The sequence below is a fragment of the Drosophila montana genome, unplaced genomic scaffold, assembly GCF_035044405.1.
Source record: "Drosophila montana isolate Dmon_TW-CO22-7 unplaced genomic scaffold, ASM3504440v1 contig_3747_1, whole genome shotgun sequence".
NCBI lineage: Eukaryota > Metazoa > Arthropoda > Insecta > Diptera > Drosophilidae > Drosophila > Drosophila montana.
Window position 1 is genome coordinate 131,449 of NW_026998633.1, and position 25,015 is coordinate 156,463.

A 25,015-nucleotide genomic window follows, 5' to 3' on the forward strand; every position below is an offset into this window, starting at 1 on the left:
AAAAAAGTTTAAAATATACATACTACGATATACATGCATACTTATACATAATTATATACAAAATTTATTTAAAAATTTATTACAAATTATAAATAGCTACAAACACAATGTATGTGCCCCACACATGCCATATAACTTATAAAAAAAAAAAACAAAAACAAAAACACTCAAGAGTAACTAAATTACGTACATATATTTTGAAAAATGTATTTTTTTTTATTGGCTCATCAAATATTTTGGCCGTTAATTTATGTTATGGTATTATGTGAGCTTCATTTTTATTCCGTTTAACGTGTAAAACTGATTTATGATTCATTTAAATAAATATATCTTTGGTTTGGAAAACCTCAAATTCAAATGCCTTCATTATTCATTAACAGCATCGAAAATTAGCATGCTGTTAACGCTTAACAGTTGCGTTGCTGGGCACATTAAAGTGCTGCTGTTAAACAACATTTGCCTGTTAAGTGTCATTTGCTGCCCCTCTTAAATTCTATAAAGTATATATATGTATATTCTTTATCAGAGTTGATAATTGGGTTGGTCTGCGCGTACTTTGCTTTATACATACTTAATATTCATGCAGCTGCAATTTAATCACAAGTCTATGAATAAACATTATTATCATTAATATATGTGATTGATTTGTGAGCGCATTTATATTGCAAATATATGCATAATGTTTTTTAAGCTGTACAGAGAAATATATCTATAAATAAACTAAAGGTATTTGCGGTAACAGATTTATATTTAATGTTCCGTTTTTTAAGCAGCTCATAAAATAAATATTTAGTTAATGGAACGTTTGAAAGCAATTACAACAATTAACCAGGCGCCACATGTTAAACTCTGGAACGTTCATTGATTTGGCAATTCGGAAGGGCTTTTTTTTTGTCAAAAATCAATGACGTCACAAATGGCGCAGCAACAACTACGCACCACAATATTTACAATCAAAATACACATCGAATTTTGTTGGCGCGCTTGGATTTTGTTGTCAACGAGAAGAATAAAATAGTTGTGGCTGGCTTTAAAATACCCTGTAAATTCATTTCTAATAATTTCAACATAGTTAAGTTTCAAAACTTTGGAAAAGACGATAGTCATAAAGTTATTATATAAGATCTCTTTATGTTGATTAAAATAATAAAAGTTAAAATAAAAACTTTAGTTTTATAAATAAATATTCAATATTTCTAGGAAGAGAAGCTCCATTAATACGAAGAACTTCAACCTAAGATCTGTAAAGCACAGAATAAATGTCGTTTATCTATATGTTCTTCTATCATGCCCCATTTACCCATTAATTAAATTTATATATAGCCTAGGCACACGCAGTTTGGTTGCCAATGGCCTTAAAAAAAGAAAAGAAAAGTTAAATAAATAAAAATTGGAAGGCAATTCAATGAATGCCAATTAACAGCTAAACGAAATTAAATAGATCAAACATTTTTATTGAAACTGTGTGCAAAAACTCAATAAAAATCAATTTGGGCTGCTAAAAACTAGAAGGCATAAATTGTTTTCAGTTTATTTCTCTTAACAAATCATCAGCCAAATGCTGTGCCACATGTTGCAAGCAGACAATGGGGCTGGCAGCCATCGAGGCATAGAACCCAACAGGCATGTCCATGTCCCGGATCCATTGTCAGCATTGGGGAAGTAATGGCCCATAGAGCCGTCACAGCCTCAACTTGGACGTAAACAAACAAACAACAAACTGCAACAGAATTAGGTAAAATAAATAAAAACAAGTAAGAGGTTCTAGTCGGGAGCTCCCGACTAGGGGATACCCTGACCCCCTTTCTTCCGACAGGCGATAGGTATAAAATGAAAGATACATATATACTATTCTAGAAGCTACATGTCAAGTTTGGTAACTCTAGCTCATATTATTTGCCGAAATTGCTCAACAAACAGGATTTCGATATCGATTTTTATCGATTACTTGGAAACGTGGCAAGTTCTCAAATATCGGAAACAAACTCGATCATACATACGGACGGCTAGATCGACTCGGCTGTTGATGGTTTATGTGGTCGGAGATGCTTCCTTTTACCTGTTACATACATTTGCACAAATACATAATACACTTTTTACCCATTTTCAATGGGTTTTATGTATAATGATATCGCAGGAACGAATATCGAATACCCTACGAAAGGCACGCAGTATTTACATGGCACACAAGAGCTCTTTAAATAACCCGAAACGAATTTAACTATGGGCACATTCAAATGTGTTCCAATATTGATACTCGTATTAGCAGTTCATTTGGATGAGTGCGGCTTTCAATTACTCAAAATGTGCCGACGCACCGCACAGCACCTAACGATATATGCCATATGGAAACAGGCTGATAAAAGACAAATAAAAAATGCGAGTACAGCAACAAAAAACACAAATAAAACAAACATCAGTAGCGACAACAACAGCAACTGAAGTCATTAATATGTATTTCTATATGTAGAAGCTCTGGCGTCTGCCATGTGCGACCGGCAGTTAAGCCCGACGCGGAGAGGCAGGCCGCTGCAGGCGGTAGCTGACAACTCCCGTACTTAAGCGTTGACGCATTTGCATACCAAATCACCATCATCATCATCATCATCAGCCTCGTCATCATCATCATCATGATGAAAGCTGGAAAACTGGGCCAGCTTTTAAGTTGATCTGTTGGCAAATGCTGTCGTATTTCAGGAGTTGGGTAACCAGAACCTCAAAGGAACATTGGTAAAAGATACTTTTGCAGTGCAATATTTAAATTTGAATTAAATTAAATAAATCTATAATAAAATAAATATTTCGGGAGTTGGGTAACCAGAAAGTCAAAAGGAACATTGGTAAAAGATACTTTTGCACTTTAATATTTCATTTAAAATTTTGGCCATATTATGTTTGACTTAGCTTTAGAATAAATTGTATAAGTATTTATCCTTAAATAAAAGAAATAACAATATTATTAAATAAAATCACCTAATAAACATTTAAAATACTGAAAAACGAGTTTAAAATTATTTCAACCAAGCTTTTCGATTCGTCTAATTTTGTTTAATTTTAAATAAAATAAATAAAAGTTGTTTATAATATAAAAGAAAATAATAATAATTTGTTGTCAATTTTATTTAAAAAAATAATAATGAAACAATCAATTCAAAAAAATATATGTTTTGTCCTTTTTAAATAAAAGTAATCATTTTCACCAATTTTTAATAAAATAAAAATATAATAAATTTTTGGGAACATGAAGTGTTAGCATATCAAATATTTGGCTAGGACTTGAGCTATTTGAATAGAGGTCGAGCTCTGTCAAATGGACATAGTTTAAGTAAAAACTATTAGAAATAAAAAAAGTTCGTTAGATTTTTTGTCTAGTAGATAACTAATTCAGATATCCCACTGATCACTGCGCTGGCTGATAAACCAAGAAAAATAAATGAATATTCTTATTGCATTGTACGAAAACAAAAAGTTTTCATATTTATTTCAAAACGAAATGCAAACACAGTTTTAATACACTTCTCGTACTTGTTAATCATACAAGGAACAAACAAAAAAAAAAGTTTAAATTTTCTATTTCGTTAATGTTAAACATAGCACAGTGCTTAAAATTGTATTTTGCTTATTCAGTCGAATAATCAAAACATTTTTAGCACAATAAACATGCACCATATCTGTATACATATAAATATATATATCTATCTATCTACACCGATCAGCACAGGTGAGAGAGAACAATTTGCACCTCTGTCATGGGACAAATACCAAATTTGACGCTAATTACAAGCGCAAATTAGTTTCAAACTAGATTAAAAACAGCAGCTAAAACATATTAGATATGTAAGCGAAAATTAAATTATAGAAAAGTGAACAAATCAAAAACGAGACCAGTTTTTCGTAAACCACAAAAATAAAACAAGTGTTTTTTTTTTGTTGGGCCTGACGATAAGGCCAATTTATATTTATTTTATGCACGCGTTTTGAATGCCTAATTAATTGTGCTATATAGACAAAATTTTCAGTCCAAACAATTGTTTCCGACATTTTTTCGAAAACTTGGCTGCGTAAAGTTTTTGGGTGTTTCATTTAAACAGTTCAGCTATTTTGTTTATAAATATTTACATACATTTCGTTGTATAACTTTTGCCATTCATGAATAGCAATTGGAAATTGTTTATGATTGTTGCGACTATTAAATACCCTTTATGGAAAAGTTGTCTACGCTTTTCAAGAGTTCATGAATTTATTTAATTTTTTCTCAGGTTGAGCAATGAGATATGTTTTTTGTAAAAGCTTGCATATATTTTTTGCAAAAACTATATTTTTATTTTTTTCTTAATATATTTATATATATTTTTCATAATATATTTATATATATTTTTCATAATATATTTATATATTTTTTTAAAAAATATATTTATAATTTAAATTTTGTTCAAATTTTTTGCATATATTCACACGCATTAAATAACATGACTATTGGATACCCTATATGGAAGCTATGCATTGAGAATACGCCATAAATTTTGATCATAGCATAAATTTCTCTAAAATATATTCAATTTTTGAACTAATTGTAGCTCTAACATTTTTTATATATAGTTTTTAATGAAGAAATTTACAAAGCTACAAAATATAGGAATTCTCTGTCGAAATTCTTGTTAAGTAATTGGAGACAGAAGCATAAATTCTTCTTATTCCTATGAAATATATATGCCATTGAAAGAACTTGTTTTCTTCAACGAAAAGCTCAATCATATTGCCCTTTAATCAATTACATACAGGGTATTAACTTGGTTGAACTTTTTAGCATGCCGCAAGCAAAGTCACCTTTAGCCAAGACAACAACCCGACAGCTTGTACTACGCAACCAATTGGAATGAATGTGAAATACCTAATGTATGGAATGTGGCAGCTATGCTCGCTGCGCGGTATGGGGAGGCATTGCGTGCGGGCGCAGGGGAGTGGGAGGACAAAATGTTGTACCAAAAAAAAACTGGTCGAATACAAGATACAAAAACTCTCCAGCTGGCAGCTAAGGCTATGCGCGCGCCAACAGGCACGCACACTCCACAGGCCTGGGCCAGCCCCCAAAACGAGACCCGGAGCCGCCGGTACACACACACACACACACACACGCACACGCAAGCACACAAGCATAGTGTGTGCTCTTGAAAATCAACGAAATAAACCGAAAATATCGAAAGAACGTCGCGTCGTCGGAAATGGGAATCCAGCAACGAGTTCAGTTGTTGGGCAGCTGCCTCTGGCAACGCACGCGTCGCATTTACACGCAGTTCACAAATCAACAAAATATTTATATATATATAAAAAAATATATAAACTTGTCATATTTGACTAAAGTATTAGACGCTCTTCGCCATGTCCGAGGAAGTGCCCGCCAAGGGCAGCATTTTGGGCAGTAAGTGGACCGCCTAAAATGAAAGAAAACAATTCCTGAAATCCCAACTAACAATTGTGGCAAGATTTCGCCAATGCAAGTGCCGAGTGCATCAGCCAAGTGCAAGTGCAACAAGTGTCGCCGGGCAAAAAGGGGGCGGGTGGGCGTGGGCTTTAGCTGATGAAACGCACGGCCGCATGCTCGAAATGCGGCGTCTTTGGGCCTATTTGACCTCAAAGGCAGCACAAAGGTCGTGCGGGTGTGTGTGTGTGTGTGTGTGTATACGTATGTGTGTGTGTTTGCTATCCTTTCAGTTCAATATTAGGCGGCTTTTTATAGAACGCGCCCACAAATTTTTATTAGCTTTGGCTCCTGTGCGAAACAAACAAAAAGAGGCAAAAAATGTTACAAATTTATGATATCCCATTGGCAGCTCGCCTGAAGGTCATTTGTATGTCAGCGCCATAAACAATGCCTTTTGATTTACTCAACGTTTGCCAAAATCCACAGATTGCGCCCACTTACCTAGGCCAACAAATGAATATTGAAATTAATATGTGTACAGCGCTTTATCTCATCGAATATATATTAAATGGATTTTGTCCTTCTGTTTGGAACATGTCAAAAAAAAAAAACAAATGATACAATTGCTGTTGTTATTTGGGCACAGGTGAAAGCACCTTCTGTTTGCTTTCACTTCAGTTTCCGATCCCCTTTTCTCCTCATCTTTTTTTTTTGAGTTGTCTTTAAGTCAATTATTAAGTTCTTACCCAACTCTCTCTCTTATCCTTTTATATGTCTTCCGTATCTTAACCTTAAGCCTTGAGTATGGGTTCTACCGGGTTAGTTTTTTCATTCAAATCCTTAGCATATGTTATAATAGGAAGATAAATATTTCTAGGAATTTTTTTGTAGGAATTATTTTTCAAAATCCTTAGCACATCTTTTATCTTTTTATTCAACTCTTCATACGTTTCTTTGTTATTCACATATTACCCAACTTTTTTTTCGCCTTTATTCATTCTCACATTGATCTTTAATTGCAGACAAATATTTTATGTGTCTTTTTTCAAGCAACTTTTAAGTTCGTATCTTAATTTTTCCAAATTCAATTATTTTCTTATCTCAATTTTAAAGATTTTTTCGATCTTTAAACATTTTTCTGTGCTTTAAGATCTTATCTATTTCTTGACCTTGCCGTGGAATTTATACCTTTTTCGATTTTTGGACGTATTCAAAACAAATGGAAAAAAAATATAAACTAAGGATAGATATGGACTTGCTTAAAAAGTTGTTTCGAATTGTTTTAAGAATTATAACATTAACTAGCAGAATCTAAAGTCTTAGTGAAAGATCACAAAGGAATTGTCCTTGAAATTTATAGTTTCCTAATTAAGAACTTCAATTCTTTAGAAAAGCACTAAATATCTTGATTAAACTAACCAAATTTATGATTAAAACGCTTTTGTTGGAATTGTTTTAAGAATTTTTGATAACTTAAAAGAGCTTACAAAGTTCTCACTTGCAGAAGTTTAAGTTTTAATGGAAGATAAGATTAGAATTGTCTTGAAACTTTCCGTTACCGAATTAACTTAATTTAAGTTCTCTTAAAAAGAGCTAAATATTTAACTTGAAGAAACAAAATTCATGAATCAAGCAATGTGAGCAATAAAATATAAGGGTCAAAAAATCGAATCGTACTTAATTTAAAAAAAACCAAACTCAAATCTGGAAAAATGTGCTTGCTTTAAGTAAAAACTCTATTCATTTATTCTTTAACTTTAACTCAGCCACGTTTTGATCTTTCCACTGTCTAGGATTTAGTTGCGTTTTAGGTGTTAGCTCTTAAATTCCAAGTACAAATCGCCTAACCCCTGCTATCGCTATCGGAGCTATAAAAACTCTGGAATTGTGATATTTCGCGTCGCTGCGATAACGACCGAACAATTGCGAAACGTTAATTTGTTTAGCCATCAATTTTGTCGCCGGGTCTTGGGCAGAAGAGAATTTCAAATTGAAAATAAATACCATAAAAATTTCAATTTCTTATCGGGGAGCGGCCGTAATTGCCCGGCAGCAGCTCCTCCAATCGTGGGTCCAATAGGAAAACGAAAAGAAAGAGAAATAGATTTCCCTGACCCACCCCAAAACTAATCGACTACCGGAATTTGCGTCTTGCAGAGCTCGTGCCCGCACGCTATGTGCTCGCCATACTCGGCTCCATTGGCATGGCCATTGTCTACGGCCTGAAGGTGAATCTGAGCGTGGCCATGGTGGCCATGGTCAACCACACGGCCATACATCTGATGCAGGAGGAGTCCGCCGGTCACCATGGCATTGCGAATGCCACGGCCAGCGTGAGCAATCCCGTCGAGCAGTGCTCGCCGCCAGGTGGCGCCACCAATGTTACGGCCAAGGTTGAGGTAGGTCACCAGCCGCCGCCGAATCACTTGCCAACCAATTGCAATGCCAATTGACATTCTCTTCACAGGACGGACCCTTCAGCTGGAGTGAACCCTTGCAGGGCACGCTGCTCAGCTGTTACTTCTGGGGCTATCTGGTCTCGCAGATACCATTGGCCCATGTGGCCGAGAACTTTTCGGCCAAGTGGGTCATGTTGTTCTCGGTGGCCATTAATGTGCTCTGCACCCTGCTGACTCCTGTCTTGACCGAAGCCCATTATGGCGGCTTGATTGTGATGCGTGTGCTGGAGGGCGTGGGCGGCGGCGCCTCGTTTCCGGCTATGCATGTCATGATCGCTTCCTGGGCACCGCCCACAGAGCGGATGGTCATGTCGACCATCATCTATGTGGGCACATCGGCTGGCACTGCACTCTCCATACTGCTGGCCGGCGTCTTGTCCGCCTCCTGGGGCTGGGAGTCGGTGTTCTATGTGATGGGCGCCCTGAGCTGCATCTGGATGGTGTTGTGGGTATTCTTGGTGCAGGACAATCCCAACAAGCAGCGCTTCATCAGCGCCGAGGAACGGCATATGATCACCAGCTCGCTGGGCACCGAAACGAAGGTCGAACATCATCCGAAGGTGCCGTGGGGCAAGGTGTTCACCTCGGTGCCATTCTGGGCTATACTCATTGCGCACACCTGCAACAACTTTGGCTGGTACATGTTCCTCATCGAGATTCCATTCTACATGAAGCAGGTGCTCAAGTTCAATGTGGCCAGCAATGCGGCACTCAGCGCTCTGCCCTATTTCCCGATGATCATATTCAGCATATTACTAGGCAAAATATTGGACACGCTGCAATCGAAGGGTAAGTTTTTCCTTGACTTTTCATATCCATATATCCATATATCTAATATCCATGTCCAAAATCATATCGACATTCATATCCACATTCATATCCACATTCATATCCATTTCCATATCCATATCCATATCCATATCCATATCCATATCCATATCCATATCCAAATCCATATCCATATCCATATCCATATCCATATCCATATCCATATCCATATCCATATCCATATCCATATCCATATCCATATCCATATCCATATCCATATCCATATCCATATCCATATCCATATCCATATCCATATCCATATCCATATCCATATCCATATCCATATCCATATCCATATCCATATCCATATCCATATCCATATCCATATCCATATCCATATCCATATCCATATCCATATCCATATCCATATCCATATCCATATCCATATCCATATCCATATCCATATCCATATCCATATCCATATCCATATCCATATCCATATCCATATCCACATTCATATCCACATTCATATCCACATTCATATCCATATCCATATCCATATCCCATATCCCATATCCCATATCCCATATCCCATATCCCATATCCCATATCCCATATCCCATATCCACATCCATATCCACATCCACATCCACATCCACATCCACATCCATATCCATATCCACATCCATATCCACATCCAAATCCACATCCATATCCATATCCCTTGGTCTGGTCTCTTCTAATCAGGAATCCATCTATTTTTTAGGCAAAATAAGCACAACTTGCGCTAGAAAGACGGCCACCTCGATTTGTACCATTATACCGGGCATATGTCTGCTGATCCTGTGCTATATCGGCTGCCGTCACTATGAGGCCGTCTCCATCATGTCTGTGGGCATTGTGGCGATGGGCGCCATGTTCTCTGGCTTCCTATCCAATCACATTGATATCGCACCCAACTTTGCTGGCACTTTGGTTGCGTTGACCAACACTGCTGCCACCTTGCCTGGCATTGTAGTGCCCCTTTTCGTTGGCTTTGTCACCCATGGAAATGTAGGTGTTACCTTATGTATTTGGAAATAGGTATCCTAATCTCTATTTGATATTGCAGCAAAATATTAGCGCCTGGCGCATCATCTTTGCCGTGACGATCGTTTTGTTCGCGCTGGAGTTCTTGGTCTTCGTCATATTCGGTTCGGGTGCCGAGCAATCGTGGAACAGATCCGGTGCCCAGAAGGAGGCCGAAGTCAAGGACGAGAAGACACCGCTTAAGGATGTTAATGCATCGATAAAGCCATAAAATTTGTAATCTCGCTAGATGGATTCCAGCCGCATATTGAATTTCATTTGCATAAATTTTGTGTAGTTGAAGCAGCGAACTGTCGCCCTGGACTGTAAATACTACAAATACCAATTATAGTTTTTAGTTTATCCTGTAATTACTAGATATACTCTACTCGTATCTGTGCGTCAAATGGACATCTATGCTTGCCCGCCTATCAAAATGTACTTAACAAACGACCAGAATTCAAAAGTTTATCCGCAAACAGAGCAAATAAAATGATATTGTAAAAAAGCTGGGATGGGTCTTTTTCTATACGATTGGTTCAAAATATTAGAAGGTTTTCAGATTTAATTCAAAGGTTGGTTTTCTTTAAAAAAATCTCAAGCGAACTGAGCAAGTCTTTTCGAAAACGAACTACTGTCAAAAATAATGAGGGAAAACATAAACACAACTAATTATTAAAAAAAAAAAAAAGAAAATAAACATTAATTTTTAGTTTATTGACGAGCCAACTATTTGCGAGTTTCTTCTTAGTGGATAGTTGGACACATGTTTTAAAGTAATTAAAAAAAAATTAAATAAAAAAAAATATAAACAAAAATCTTGAAATAGAATGTCCGATGCGCCCGCTAAGGAAAACCTATTGAAAAGTAAGTTGTATTCGAGAGCCATAAAGAAACATATCTGAAACGATAAATAGGATGTTTTCCGGCACGCTATGTATTCGCATTCCTGGCAAATATCGGCATGGCCATTGTCTATGGCCTGAAGGTGAATCTCAGCGTCACCATGGTGGCCATGCTCAATCACACGGCCCACGGAGGGGACAAGACAAATAAAACTGACTCGAAGCAGGAAGAGTGCAAGCCGCCGGATGGCATGTCTCAAGGTGGTTCCAATGAGGTATGGACTGATATAGATTTAACTCTCATATAGTTCTATATACTGTCTCCTTTCAGGACGGGCCGTTCACGTGGAGCGAGCCGCTGCAGGGCACCCTGTTGAGCTGCTATTTCTGGGGCTATATGGTCTCGCAGATACCCTTGGCCCGGATTGCCGAGTTGTTGTCGGCCAAATGGGTATTTTTCTTTTCGGTGGCTGCCAATATTATTTGCACGCTGCTCACGCCGATCTTGACCAAGCTGCATTACGGCGGACTGATTTGTATGCGCGTCATTGAGGGCATCGGCGGCGGCGCCTCGTTTCCGGCGATGCATATCATGATCGCCAGCTGGGCGCCGCAAGCTGAGCGCCTGCTGATCACCTCGCTCATCTATGTGGGCACATCGGCGGGCACGGCTGTATCGATAATGATGTCCGGAGTTTTGGCCGCTAAGCTAGGCTGGGAATCGGTGTTCTATGTGATGGGCGGACTGAGCTGCATTTGGATGATCTTGTGGATAATCTTGGTGCAGGATAATCCCAACAAGCAGAAACTAATGACCGCCAAGGAGCGTGATATGATAAATAGCTCATTGGGCACGGGCGGTGACAAAGGGGAGGCAAAAAAGATGCCCTGGTGCAAGATCTTCAAATCGTGTCCATTCTGGGCCCTACTCATTGCGCACACCTGCAGCAATGTCGGCTGGTACATGTTCCTCATCGAGATACCGTTCTATATGAAGCATGTGCTCAAGTTCAATGTATCCAAAAATGCAATCTACAGCGCCCTGCCCTATATACCCATGATGATATTCAGCGTTATTCTGAGCAAAATTTTGGATACACTACAAAATCGCGGTAAGTATGGGCTAGACTAGTTACAGATCTGACAAATCATAATATATGTTTCTATCTACTTTTTAGAGAAAATCAATAGAACAACTGCCCGAAAAATCGCGACGGCCTTCTGTTCCATTATACCAGCTGCCTGTCTGGTTGGTTTGTGTTTCATTGGATGTCTGCATTATGTGGCCGTGGGTATTATGTGTCTAGGTATTATCAGCATGGGCGCCATGTTTTGTGGCTTCCTATCCAATCACATGGACATATCCCCGAATTTTGCTGGCACTTTAATGGCTTTGACAAATACTGTTGCCACTTTGCCGGGCATCATTGTGCCCCAATTGGTTGGATTTATCACTGAAGGAAATGTGAGTGATATATCGAGAGAGTTCCAAAATAATTGTTTGATTATTGTCTTCTTCAATAGCAAACGATTGGAGCATGGCGTATAATCTTTATTGGCACGGTTGTTGCGCACCTAATAGAATTTATAGTCTTCACCCTATTTGGTAAGGGTGTACCGCAACCGTGGAATGATGGATAGTTCAAGATATCGCAGCTTTTAGCTTGTAAAAACCATATTTTAATCGCTTGCATGGGCTTTTTCGAGCCTTACTTCTTTACGTGTTGATTGTTGAAAAAGATAGTTTTAATATGGGTTATATTTATGGATAAGTATGTTAAGGAAATAAAAATGTAAATTGTATTATGTAAAAATCAAAACGGCATTTTAAAACTAAAATGCAATGTGCATTTTGAATTTGAGTTTAACGGCTACTTACGTCAAAAAAAGTTGATAACATAAGCATAACAGCGAGCTACTGTGGCCTAACAGTAGCTAGCTGTTGCGATTTACTAGTTCATTGTGATGCAAGAAATTAAACTTGAACGAAATGAACTATTGAACTTGAACGGAATGAACTATTTTATTGAACGAAAATTTAAATTCGATTAAAGCAACTGCTGGCCGTTCATTCAGACGTTATCGATAACATTTGACTTTTGTTCACGATAATAGCAATCAAATTAAATTAAATTACTTAGTTTACGCACAAAACTAAGCCAAAATGTAGATTAACTTTCCATTATGTTTGATTAAAACCATAGGCAGAAATAAAAGAAAAATAGAAAAACAAATAAATATTAATAATTTGTGGCTTTTGGTGCAGCCACAACTCTGGTGCCCGTCGCTCCAAGTAAAACTGCCGCCGGCTCCGCAAAATGTTGAAAATACGCAACATTTGCATGCTGCAAAGGCGCTGGAAGAGCGGCAAACGGCGCTGGAATGTGCTGCAGCATAAGAAGAACAACTGCGATCGCGCACTGGAAAGCTTTGACGATTTCTACGGCTCCGTCTATGGCGGACGATGGAAAAATATGCGTGCCGCTTTGCTAACGGAGCACAAATATGTTGCCATGGTGAACAATTTCGGTGACACAGAGCAAACATGCAGCATGCTGGAGCTGGACGGTGCCATAAACATCAAATCCCTTATACAGCTGGCACGGGAACGCGAAGAGGGCGGCGCAGAGCCCAGTCTGCAGCGCCAGAAAACGCGTGCTCATTACGAAATCGACGATAAACTCGGTGCGCTGCTGCGCAAGCAGCAGGAACGCGAGGTCGCGGCCATATATCCCAGTGCCGCAGAGGATGGACATGTGCCGCCACAGCAGCTCAACTATGAGAAGAACAACAACAGCAACAACAACGAGCAGGAGGAGCAGGCGGGAAGCAGGAGCAAGCAGGCGGAGTTCAAGCAAAGCTTGACCAGAGCTTTGGAGCAGGATGTTCAATTGGATGCGAGTCGTTTGGTGGATCCACAATTTGGCACAGGCGGCCTGTACGAGTATGTGCCCGCCAGCACCATCAAGGGCATGGAGGATTGGGTCGCCGAATCGGAACATTATAAATATTATCAAACTAGCACAGACTTTCCGCTGATTATTGAACCCGAGGCCAATTTCCAATATCCGGAACACTTGGCCATCTACACCTATGAGATGGGCAACTGTGCCGAGTTCAAGGCTCCGCGTCAGTGTCTAACCGGTGTCCTCTCACATTTTCTGATGGATGGCGCCTCGGTGTTGCCGCCGCTGTTCCTGCAAGTGCAGCCCGGCGAGCGGGTGCTCGATGCCTGTGCAGCGCCCGGGGGCAAATCGCTGCTGATGCTGCAAACCCTCCACCTGGATCAGCTGGTGTGCAACGATGTGCAGGAGTCGCGGCTAAACAAGCTGAGACGCGTCATGCAGGAGTACCTGTTCGACTACAAACAACGCTGGGCGGGCAAACGCCTGATCTTCAGCCAGAGCGATGCACGCAATCTGGATGAGTATGGCAGCTATGACAAGATACTGGTGGATGTGCCCTGCACCACGGACAGGCATGTGCTAATGCATCAGGACAACAACATCTTCAAGCCGACACGGATTAAGGAACGCCTCCGCATACCCGAACTGCAGGCGGGCATCTTGGCCAATTGCTTGCGCCTGCTCAAACCGGGCGGCAGTCTTGTCTATTCCACGTGCTCGCTGTCGCCGGTGCAAAACGATGGCGTCGTCCACATGGCGCTGCAAAAGGTCTTCACCGAGCATGGCATTACCGCTCGCATCCGGGATCTCAGCCAGCACACAGCACTCTTTAGCGACATCTACAGATTCGAGCAGCCCAAGGGCTTGAAATATGGCCAAATGGTTTTGCCCTATTTGCCCGCCAATTTTGGGCCAATGTATTTCAGTAAAATAACCCGAAACACTTGAAGCGTTCGGGCACAATATTAAACTTTTAGGTGATACCAAATTATATAATGTATATCATTAAAGGAAAAATTGAATATTTGTTACAAATACGAGTTTTCTCCTCAAAAGGGAAGGAACTATTTTGTGCAGAAGATGAGAAGGTATCACATAATTTTCTTTATCGGTATATATTATAGGAGAAGATACACAACGAGCTTGGTTTCCTAGCTCTTGCAACTTTCTATAATGATTAACGCGTTTAAAAAGGAGAATATCTTTCAAATCTCAAGGCTCTAGCTCATGAAGTTTCCCAGAGAGACGCGCTCACACAGACGGACATGGCTAGATCGAATCAGCTCTTTGAGGGATCGGAGAAGACTCTTTCTGCCTGCTAGACACAGACACCTGGTCAACGCCGGGTAATAGAAGCTTATACTAATTCATATATCATATATCTGTATTAATTCGACATTTACATAAAAAGTTTTGAGCCCGAGCAGCGTGAAATAATAAAAGAACTAAAATGTTCGCTCACATTTGTTTCTCAGTCTTCTTTTTCTTCTTGGGCTTAACGGGCAGTGGTCCAGGCATCTTAAAGATGGTGCTGCAAGCATTTTCATTATATATTTAATGGTTGTGACTGGCGGTTGTTGAAATTTCCACTTACTGGCATGTGGTGCAGATGGGACTATATTTACAGAATACGGACAGGCAGACGGAGCAAACGTAGCCGATGTCGATGAGCTCGCGATGGCAGAAACACGAGGCGCGATAGTCAACCTTTGGGGTCGGTGGGAGCACCAATTTGTGACGCATTTGGGGCGATGGCAAGAATACCCATAGCAAATACTGTAGCAGACCATCCAGCTGGGTTACCTTGAGGAACTGGCCATTCGTTATGTCACAGCCCTGCTGCAGCAGACTGAGTGTCTTGTCCAATGCGCAAGTGTCGATGACAATGCCCAGCTTCTGGGCCGTAAAGAACACGTTCATATAGGTCATATACTGGGAGGCGCACTCATTGCTGCCCGTGAGCACCAGAATGCGTGAGTGCATCTTAACGCCAGCGGCGACATTGCGTTGCAGCTGCAAGAGCACAAATAATTATTAAACAAAAGTAATTAAGAAAAATTAAGTTGGAGTTGTTAACATACGCGGGATATGTAGCAAAGGGCCATGGACATGCTGCCAGCCAGTAAACTCTCGCAGGATGCGCTCAGGCGTGGCGCATTCATTAGTATGCTGCCCAATTGTTGCTTCACGGTCTTCTCAACCAAGCTGAACGCCTCATATTGGCCATCAATCTGACGCAGCTCCACTTGCCGCCCAGGCAGGGGGTACAGAAAGTCGCTAGAAAGCCGCTATAATTATTTCACTTACTATTACTCCTGCATTACACTTACGTGGCATGATGTGAACAGGATATTACGGCCAATTTGTTTTGGGCCTTTTGCATAAGATGCGCATTGCCAAAGGCGATGACGGCCTCCAGAATTTGTGTCAGATTTTGTGGATTTTGGCGCACAATCTGCTGTGACGGATTCGTGTCCAGCACAATTGCCAACAGATCAATACTTGCCTCAGCTAAAAGTGTACAATATTAGATTAATTTAAATTAAGTTTAACTTTGATAAATACCTTCTTTATTTGCTGCTATCTCCGTTGCCTCCATTTTGCCGGCAAAATAAAGCGCTGTGTCAATGTTGCTATCAGTTTGCAAGGTTGCGCAAGAGTTCGCAATACAAGCTGCTTACAATATATGACGTCACAAACTCACAGAGTACTCAGAGCTGCGGATAAAAAACTTTTAATTGCACCAGTTATTAACAACAACATATTATCCTTCTTTTTTAATTTATGATATTTTATAAACTCCAAGTTGCTTTTATATTGAGAATGCGATTGGATATTTTCTAAATGTGACGTCATTTAATATCAATTGCGTGTATTGCAGATCGTTACCCCATGCATTATTCGTTTCGCTCGTGCCAGGGTTGCCACTGCTTCGAATTTGCTTCTGCCATTCAACTGGAAACGCGTGCATAAAAAACAGCTGTTCTTCTCAGCTCTAAAATTTTACTGGGCGTTTCACCAGCTTTTGTTGATAAAAAACGCATTAAATACGTAGCACATCCGGGCTTAAAAATAGAAAACATAACACAGCTATAAAATGCTCGTTCTAGTACTTGGTGACTTGCATATACCACACCGTTGCAGTAGTCTGCCGGCAAAGTTTAAAAAGCTGCTTGTGCCCGGTCGGATACATCATATATTGGCCACCGGAAACATCTGCACCAAGGAATCGTATGATTATCTCAAATCGCTGGCCAACGACGTGCACATAGTACGCGGCGATTTCGATGAGAATCTCAGCTATCCGGAGCAAAAGGTTGTGACAGTGGGACAGTTCCGGATTGGCCTGTGCCATGGTCACCAAGTGGTGCCGCGTGGTGATCCGGAGGCTTTGGCACTTATCCAACGCCAGCTGGATGTGGATATACTAATAACGGGGCATACGTACAAGTTTGAGGCGTACGAGCATGGCAATAAATTCTACATAAATCCGGGCTCGGCGACGGGCGCCTTCAATCCTCTGGACACAAATGTGGTGCCCTCATTTGTGCTGATGGATATACAGAGCACAACGGTGGTCACCTATGTGTACCAACTGATTGGCGACGAGGTCAAGGTGGAGCGCATCGAGTACAAGAAGATATAACCAAGTATTAGCCGCAATTCATTCCTCCTCACGCTTCTGCACGCACTGATCCGATCTGTCTTGATCTTGGCATAATTACGGAAAATTGAATATATATATATATATAAATAATGTATAAATTAAACACGTTTCCTTTTTTTATTTAATAAAAAAATGTTTAAATTTTATTTAAATAGAATATAAAAGAGTACTTGCTTTTATTCTGATCATCTCCGGATGCGCTTACATGCAGATGCGTGCAAAAGTTATTTTTAATTGAATGAAAAGTCTGCTTAAAATGTTGACAAAGTTTCGTGCATTATTTTCATTAATTTTATATATATTAATACAAATTGGATTCTCGTTCGGGTCACGTTGCATTGCTTCTTGCATTATCAAATAAATATATATGTATATATGTTTTGCTCTTGTTTTTTGTTTTCATGCAAAAATGATGTGAATACTTTTTCCCCAAGCGCACGCAGCAGAAATTTGGCAACCATTTTCTAAATTCTCGTACATTACAAAAATGATAAATACACATAAACACGAAAACTCTGCGCTTAAAATTAGATTATTTTAGCTTTGCTGCAACCAGTTCAATTAGTTGAATGCGGTCTGCTTTTGGGGTGGATATTTTTTGTTATGTTTCTATTTTTTCTTTCAAAAGCAATCAACGACGCCCTTGGGATTCCCGATGAGACGCCGGCATTAACCCAGGCTGTCCAAGCACACAGTCTTGAGGGATTTGCCATTGATGAAGGTCTTGTATTGCTCCGGCAAAGCCAGTTCGACCTACAAAATGAATTATAAATATTTATTTAAAAATAATTCCAAATATGAGCTGCATTTCCTCCCACTTACATAGTCACCATTCTCCTCTGGCAGGAGCACATTCATCTCCGATGACTTGGAGCTGATGATTTCCACGCCCAACGAATCCTTGGACAAATACATTTGACAGCCCTCGCTCTTGTCAATGGAAATAGTTGGCACCGAGCCCAACACCTGCATCTGAATGTTCTGGCAGTTGACAAACTCAATGGAGGACAAAACCGAATCGAACAGCAGCGAACATTTTTTACACGAATCCATCACAATGTTGTTCACCTTGCCCCTGACGGTGAGAGTGGAGCCCTCGCAGCGGTACATATACACCACATTGCTCAGCTCGGCATTCTCCACACGCAAGCCCGTATTGTTCTTCTGATACTCAATTAGCCACTTTTTGCCATCTAGCGTAAAGACGGGCTCCTTGGCGGGCGCATTGGCACGACCACCTGTGCTTCCGCTGCTGCCGGCGGGTGTCTTGAAGGGCGCGGGGCCAGTGCGCAACGATGGATTCTTGTGGGTTTGCATGTCGCCGGTTACCTTCTTCAAATCTGTAAGCACAAGGAGGTTAATTTTGGCTTTTTAAAGGGATCATCAATTGTTGGGCCTACTCTTGGTAATGTCGGCGCCCTGATTGATTTGCGCAAAGAGCGCGCTGCGCTCATCGGCTGAGCTGTCCAGCTTCAGAGCACTCAGATCTAGTGGCGGTGGTGGTGGTGGCATACCGCCAGGTGGTGGCGGTGGTGGAGCTTTACCGGCTGGTGCCGCGCCCTTGCCAGACCAAACAAGGCCCGTGGTATGATACTGCTTAATGTATGCCTGTAGTTCGGTTAGCGTTTGGATCCAGGCGCGTGCCCATTCCACGTGCTTGGAGTCCTTCTCCTTCCACTCCTTGAGCACACGATTCGTATAGAACTGGCCCGCATCGTTCATCTCCTTGACGTGCGGTCCGGGTGTCGGCGATACACACACCCAGCCCAGGGCGGGTATACTTTCACTGATGGCCGACAAATGATTGAAGAAAGCGGACGAGCGATGCTTCTCACGGAAATCCTGAATGGCGCTGATTTGCGTCGATGTTGGCTGCAACAGTTCCACTTGCTTGGGCTGAGCCGGCTGCGCGATCTGCGTGGCCAGCGTCACGTAACGCAATTGGGCGCTAAAAAATTCAAGACGTGAATAACGACACGTGGAAATGGAAGCAGTTGCTACTTACTCGAAGGCTGCCTTGACGAACTGGGCATGCTGGGCCACATCGCCGCCAATTTTGGCCGACAGCGCCAGATACTGGCTCAGCGGCCCGGCCATAATATCCTCAAAGCCGGCGACACTCATTCTATTGCTGCTGGGCGCTGATGCAGTTGCAACTGATGCTGTTTGGCTTGGTAAAGGTGGTGTGGGTGGTGCGGGTGGTGCGGGCTCTGGCTCTGACTTTGTGTATGCCTCAGCTGGCTGCGGCGCTATAAGCGTATGCTCCAGGCGATCTACTAGCGTTTCCAGGCGTTCACAAATCCTTTCCAAATGCTCAACGGCAGCCGTGGGCTTTGATTCCGACTGGTTAATATCTGTGAAGGCAGCCAAAAATCAATTTTAGTTCACATCTGGCATAGGCAATTTGTGCTTTTGCTTCAGTTCAAAATATGTGCGTAAAAAAATTTAAGCGTAAAACAATATGTATGTATATATTTATATATACAGCACATTTAATAGAGATGCGAAATAAAAAATGCACACCCAGTAAAAAAAATCTATAAAAAAAAAACTAAATAAATTGTTGTAATTGATGTCATCGCAGGGTATGCAAAAAAAAATGCATGAATCACTGGAAACGACTTTAAAGATTGCGAAACGACACAAAAAAAAAGCTGATGTTGTTGATGCTGATGATGATGAGAAGAAATCTCGGCGTGACTAAAACATTAAAAAATATTTATTTAAGTTGTGCATGTTTTATGTACAAATAAAAGTGAGATAAAATATATAGCTATATACATTTATTTCTCAAATCCAAACAAACTGATGGCCTGCACAATAAACAAGGGAACGCCAGCTTAGATTTGAATATCATTTCATTTATAGCTGTAATATATTTTGAATACCAAACAGTTCCCAAGCATTTGAAATATGCATTTATCAAATGGTTTCTTGTTTAAAAAAAAATAAAAAAATAGAGTGCTTTGATATATTTTATCATAGGAAAAGGATTTATATAGATAAGCTAGCATTAGAATAATTGATTGAGTGAATTTCTGAGGAATTCTTAGTGAAAGGCTTTCGAAATACATCCAAATTTAATGTTATTTAGTTAAACTTGTGTTTAAAGAAGTGAACTAATAATTTCTTGGGAATTCGAAGAGATAAGCTCTTTGGAATAGAGAAAAATGATCGATTAGATGGAAAAAAAAACGTAAGAACATTTTGAAAGTGTGAATTTCTTGGGAATTCTTTCTTAGTGAAAGGCTTTCGAAATATACTCAAGAATTATGTTATTTAGTAAAACTAGTTATTTAAGAAGTGAAAAAATTAATTTCATAGGAATTCGAAGAGGAATTCGGCTCTTTTGGAATAGAGAAAAGTTATCGAATGTATGGAAAAAAAATCTAAGAACATTTTGAAAGAGTGAATTTCTTAGCAATTCGAAGTTAAATGTTAAATCTTACAAAAAACAATATACAACAAATATGTTTATACGAATATGATGGATGACGGCTCTTCAAAACAAATTCGAAATATTCGATTCGATAGGTAAAACAAAACTTGTTATCGATAAAACGCGGCATGCAATGCGAACGAGAGTTGACCAAAGACAGGACAAATTCGGTTTTGGATTGTGTGTTCATTCATACCACGCACGGCCACGCTGTGCTCCACGGCGGCGTGTGCGGCGCGCAGCAGCTCCGTGTAGAGACGCTGACGTTTCAGCTCCAGCTCATCGCGTCCGACGGGCGTGACGGGTGGCTCGATGCAGCCGCTGCATGCGTACACAACAAACAACAACGAGAGACAACAACAATAGAGAGAGAGAGAGAAGAGAGAGTTTTTAAACTGGTTGGGAATTTTTTTTTCGGGTTTTAACGAAAGAGAACGCGTACATCTCATTGAGTCGCTCGTCGTCAAACCAGGCGGGCAGTCCGTGGGCCAGAGCCAGGGTTCCGGCCGGCAGCTGTTCACCCTCAATGTACGGCGCGCACATGCTCTCCCGCTTGGGCGGCGGCAGCGAGTCCGAGAAGACCTCATCGTCATCCGCCAGCGAGCTGTTGTTGTTATTGTGATTGGCCAGCAGCAGCAGCGGCTCAATGATCTCGGCCCGTGTGCTAATGTTCACCTTCTTCTTGATCGAATGATGCGTTGAATTGTGCCGCGAGAGGCAGCTCCTTGTGGGCGGCGCATGGGCTGCCGGCGGCAACGCCTCCTGCTGCTGCTGCGGTGCCGGCTCATCCTCCGTGGCGCTGGTCATCGATGCGGGCGCTGCTGTGGATGTGGATGAGTGCGTCGAACGTAGCGTTGGCGAGACGTCTGCTGCGTCGATGGCTTCTATGTCAAGGGCTGTGAAGATGCGACACAGGGTCAGGGAACTGAATCGAATGCTGATGTAAAAATGTTTCATTTCTCTTAAGACCTTGCGGGGTGTTAGAAGACCCTTTAAACCTCTCTCTGTCTAGTTTGTATACCCATCTGTCATATTATATTATACATTCTAATGTAAGTATACTTAAGATATATATTAAATCTAGAATTTACGTGGCATGTAGATAGTAGAGCTCAGCTATAATATGTTTTCTTTATATTAAAATATCTTTGCTGTGATATCCGAGTGCTCTTGGGACTGGATTGGACCTAGCAATGGATACATTAGATTCCTATTCCTTCTTCTTGCAATTATAAGTATTTAAGCTAAATATAATGCTTAACAAGATAATAAATAGAACTATATATTCTTATACTGCAAGGGTTCTAAGAAACTAGATTACAAGCTTATCATAAACTTAGATTCAGATGACAATTTCAACTATTCGACTATATTCCCTGATAAACAAATAGAAAACATATTTGAAAGCAGCTTGGTGACTTTAACTGAAGGTTAAACTAGGTCGTGCTCTGTGGCTACTAAGGCGAAATAATAAAAGTGTTAAAGGAGGCGCAGATCCTGGGCACTTGGCAAACGCTGTTGCATGGGGTTTTGGGAGCCAAGCTCCAGGGACCTGTGCCTGGAGTGCAAAGACACACAGCGCAGCGTGTGGTAGAGCTCCCAGGGGCAGAGGACTATAGTCGCAATTTCTAGTTGTGTATATTAAATACTAAGTGATATATGTTAAGTCATTTTTGTGAATACCAGTTGGGGGCTCAACATTAACAGCCTCTGCTGGCTCCGGTTCGGGTTCGGGTGCGGGTTCGGTTTTGTCTACTGGAGCTGGTTCTGGTTCAGGCTCTGGCACTGAGACATTGCCATTCGGTTTGAGCTCCTCCTCAATCGCTGGTTCGTTTGTTTCAGCTTCGATTTTACTCTGATTGTCCTTGTCCTTGTCCTTTTTGGCTGCTTTTGGATTTGCACGACAACATGAGAACATTTTTGCGGCTCGCGTTTGGTTGGTTCTTGGCGTACTTAAAGTAGTAGATGAACGATTTAGAGGTGGGTATCACATTAAGATTATGCAATTTCCGTGTCTTTACTCTTTTAACTCATTCTCGTTTACGACAGCAACAACAGGGAAAACAACGTCAAGCAGCCATACAAGAATTGGTTAGGCGTATGACGAAAGCCGCAAACGGAAAAGAAAGTTGCTGTAAAAAACCACTCCTTAAGCTTCCTCTCCCTATATCATATAACGTAAATCGTTTCACACGCACTTGAACGCAATTTTTTTTTTTTCGCTTTTGACATAAATAAATTAGCAAATTAAAGCACTTTTCAATGTTTAATGCAAACGGCCTGGGCAGGGCGCTATAGGCCACGGCTAGCACTCAACTGGGTCACACACACACGCACGCACACAGACATACACGCACAAAGGTCCACAGCTGCTGCTGTACGGAACACACCCTAAAATAAGGGCAGCACACGCGCACGCACAGGACTCGGAATCAGTGAACGGCAGCACTTCGGTTAACAGCGCAATGTTAATGTAAAGGTCATATTAACAGCCGTATAAGCGTAGCTTGCGAAAAGGGCACGCACAGGACGCGAACCAGTGGGCGGTGACAGCGGAACTTGTGATGGACACTTGTTTAACAGCACAAAATTTATCTTAAGGTCAGGTTAAGCAGCCTAATACTACTTTCCAGATTATTTTAGCAGCCGCTTGCCAGCACTCCTTCTCCAAATTTGGGCGTGCAACTGAATGTGCATTGAAAACAAGTTGCAATTTTAGATAAAAATTTTGCTTTGGGTACACAGGGTCAACAGCTGAAATAAAGCTGCTGCGGAGAAAGCTTCACGGTGGTCATGGCAACAACAAAAATAGAGTTTGCGCGTCAACAGAGATAAAGAAAAGAGAGAGAGCGAAAGAGAGAGAGAGAGAGAGCGTGCGCAAAAGCGGTGCACACATTTGTTTTTGTAGCAACAATGGGTTTATTGCACCGGCCAAACGAGCGACTTGTTGTTATTGTTAAATGCATTAACTTACAAATAAATCTTGGCAATTAGTGTAAGAATCCGTTTTGTTGTGCTAACAACTTTCGCTCCGCTGCAAAGACGAGTTGCTGTAGGATGTGAATGTGTTGTGCCTGTTGTTCTTTTGCGGGCAAATGCATTCAAAACGTACACGCACACACATACACACACACACACGTACACGCAGCAGATTAAATGTCTGTGGCTGTTTAACCGTTATGCGCGCTGTTGATGCGCGTCTCATATAACAATTAATTAGAAATTAAACCTGCTGCGTGTCTATGGCCAAAGCAAAACAGCCATCAGCAAGAGGAATATATGTATGTGTTATCTATGTATGAGTGTTTTTTCTTAATATTTTTTTCTGCTGATAGTGCTTTTTGGCCATCTTTGATTTCACACGAATACATGCATACACACATTTGTTCACTCTTGCGTAAACTTTATAGCTGGGTGTGAGTCAGAGCAACAACAATAACAGTAAGGCGGCAAACAGCTGAGGAGTTCTAAAAAAAAAAAAACTATGCACTGTTAACTCTACTTTTTATGAACCGTAAATGCTGCACATTTGCTTTTGCGCATTGGCAGTAGTGCATATACGGTTTTATATGTACATAAATTTGCAAGTAAAATTAAATTCTACATGAAATCATGATTAAAAATATACCAAAACGCTCATACACACACACACACACACACACAATTGTACGTTACACATGTATGGGCGCGAGTGTTTAATTTAACAAACAAAAAATGATTCACATAAAAATAGCCTCAATATCCAAATAGCCTGCTAGCCGGAGACCACTGGCAACCCAGCTGTCACCTGTCCTCAACCACTTCACGCCCACACTCACACACACACACATATGCATATATATAAATATATATATATATACATACATATACGTGCCATTTTAATATTCCAGACAGCCTGGCCGCAGGAACTGTAGACCCACCCAACTTACAATGCAGCCGGCAATTTTACGCTGAGTTTGTCACTTCACAATTTTAGCAATTAAATGTATTTTACGCACATTTTTTGTATTAAGAAAAGCACATAGATAGATAGAGAAACACACACAGCCACATATTATAGTTCTTGTAATTTGCACTTACCACAAATTTGTAATAGTAGCGAAGAATTTGTTAATTACCAATTTACCGCTGCTTTAGAACAGTTGTGTGCGAAAAATCGACGACGAGTGACTAATTTTTCGCTCGTTCGTTTGTCTTACATATGTTTTTAACAGCAATACATTTAACATTTTCATGTAATGTTATTAACATCAAAGTAAAGTGTTGATAAAACTACAGCCGTTATTTCTTATCGGACTTTTTTAATACGAAGTTTGATTTTATTGATGTGGAATTAAGTAGAGTGAAATTATTTATAATAAAATTGGCGATTTCATGGGACTATTTTGAAAAGTTGGCTAATGTAGCTCTTTGCCAAGATAACGCTGTCTTTGACAGTTAA

General features: G+C 40.5%; 7 protein-coding genes across 7 annotated transcripts; 4 read left to right on the forward strand and 3 right to left on the reverse strand.

Moving 5' to 3' along the window:
• Positions 1-5,255: 5,255 nt before the first annotated feature.
• On the forward strand, positions 5,256-10,213 carry LOC135437422 (sialin-like). Its single transcript, XM_064695345.1, has 5 exons — positions 5,256-5,419; positions 7,580-7,821; positions 7,890-8,670; positions 9,416-9,702; positions 9,761-10,213. Exons 1-5 carry the CDS (start codon positions 5,380-5,382, stop codon positions 9,947-9,949), a joined length of 1,539 nt encoding a protein of 512 aa, XP_064551415.1. The 5' UTR covers positions 5,256-5,379; the 3' UTR covers positions 9,950-10,213.
• Positions 10,214-10,457: 244 nt separating this feature from the next.
• On the forward strand, positions 10,458-12,338 carry LOC135437440 (sialin-like). The gene is made up of 5 exons (XM_064695365.1): positions 10,458-10,584; positions 10,635-10,837; positions 10,894-11,674; positions 11,741-12,027; positions 12,087-12,338. The coding sequence occupies exons 1-5, from the start codon at positions 10,548-10,550 to the stop codon at positions 12,201-12,203; spliced, it is 1,425 nt and encodes a 474-aa protein (XP_064551435.1). The 5' UTR covers positions 10,458-10,547; the 3' UTR covers positions 12,204-12,338.
• Positions 12,339-12,700: 362 nt separating this feature from the next.
• l(2)10685 (5-methylcytosine rRNA methyltransferase l(2)10685) lies at positions 12,701-14,503 on the forward strand. Its single transcript, XM_064695366.1, has one exon. It carries the CDS (start codon positions 12,881-12,883, stop codon positions 14,414-14,416), a length of 1,536 nt encoding a protein of 511 aa, XP_064551436.1. The 5' UTR covers positions 12,701-12,880; the 3' UTR covers positions 14,417-14,503.
• Positions 14,504-14,834: 331 nt separating this feature from the next.
• Tfb4 (transcription factor B4) lies at positions 14,835-16,067 on the reverse strand. The gene is made up of 5 exons (XM_064695360.1): positions 16,034-16,067; positions 15,799-15,979; positions 15,550-15,745; positions 15,063-15,481; positions 14,835-14,999 (listed from the first exon to the last, which is right to left on the reverse strand). Exons 1-5 carry the CDS (start codon positions 16,065-16,067, stop codon positions 14,927-14,929), a joined length of 903 nt encoding a protein of 300 aa, XP_064551430.1. The 3' UTR covers positions 14,835-14,926.
• Positions 16,068-16,453: 386 nt separating this feature from the next.
• On the forward strand, positions 16,454-17,301 carry Vps29 (vacuolar protein sorting 29). Its single transcript, XM_064695348.1, has one exon. It carries the CDS (start codon positions 16,566-16,568, stop codon positions 17,112-17,114), a length of 549 nt encoding a protein of 182 aa, XP_064551418.1. The 5' UTR covers positions 16,454-16,565; the 3' UTR covers positions 17,115-17,301.
• A 91-nt stretch (positions 17,302-17,392) lies between these two features.
• Positions 17,393-24,780, reverse strand: capt (adenylyl cyclase-associated protein 1). Its single transcript, XM_064695346.1, has 5 exons — positions 24,655-24,780; positions 19,141-19,489; positions 18,536-19,083; positions 17,958-18,475; positions 17,393-17,888 (listed from the first exon to the last, which is right to left on the reverse strand). The coding sequence occupies exons 2-5, from the start codon at positions 19,257-19,259 to the stop codon at positions 17,805-17,807; spliced, it is 1,269 nt and encodes a 422-aa protein (XP_064551416.1). The 5' UTR covers positions 19,260-19,489; positions 24,655-24,780; the 3' UTR covers positions 17,393-17,804.
• Positions 20,929-23,168, reverse strand: LOC135437424 (sperm equatorial segment protein 1-like). The gene is made up of 2 exons (XM_064695347.1): positions 22,258-23,168; positions 20,929-21,470 (listed from the first exon to the last, which is right to left on the reverse strand). The coding sequence occupies exons 1-2, from the start codon at positions 22,490-22,492 to the stop codon at positions 20,965-20,967; spliced, it is 741 nt and encodes a 246-aa protein (XP_064551417.1). The 5' UTR covers positions 22,493-23,168; the 3' UTR covers positions 20,929-20,964.
• Positions 24,781-25,015: the final 235 nt, after the last annotated feature.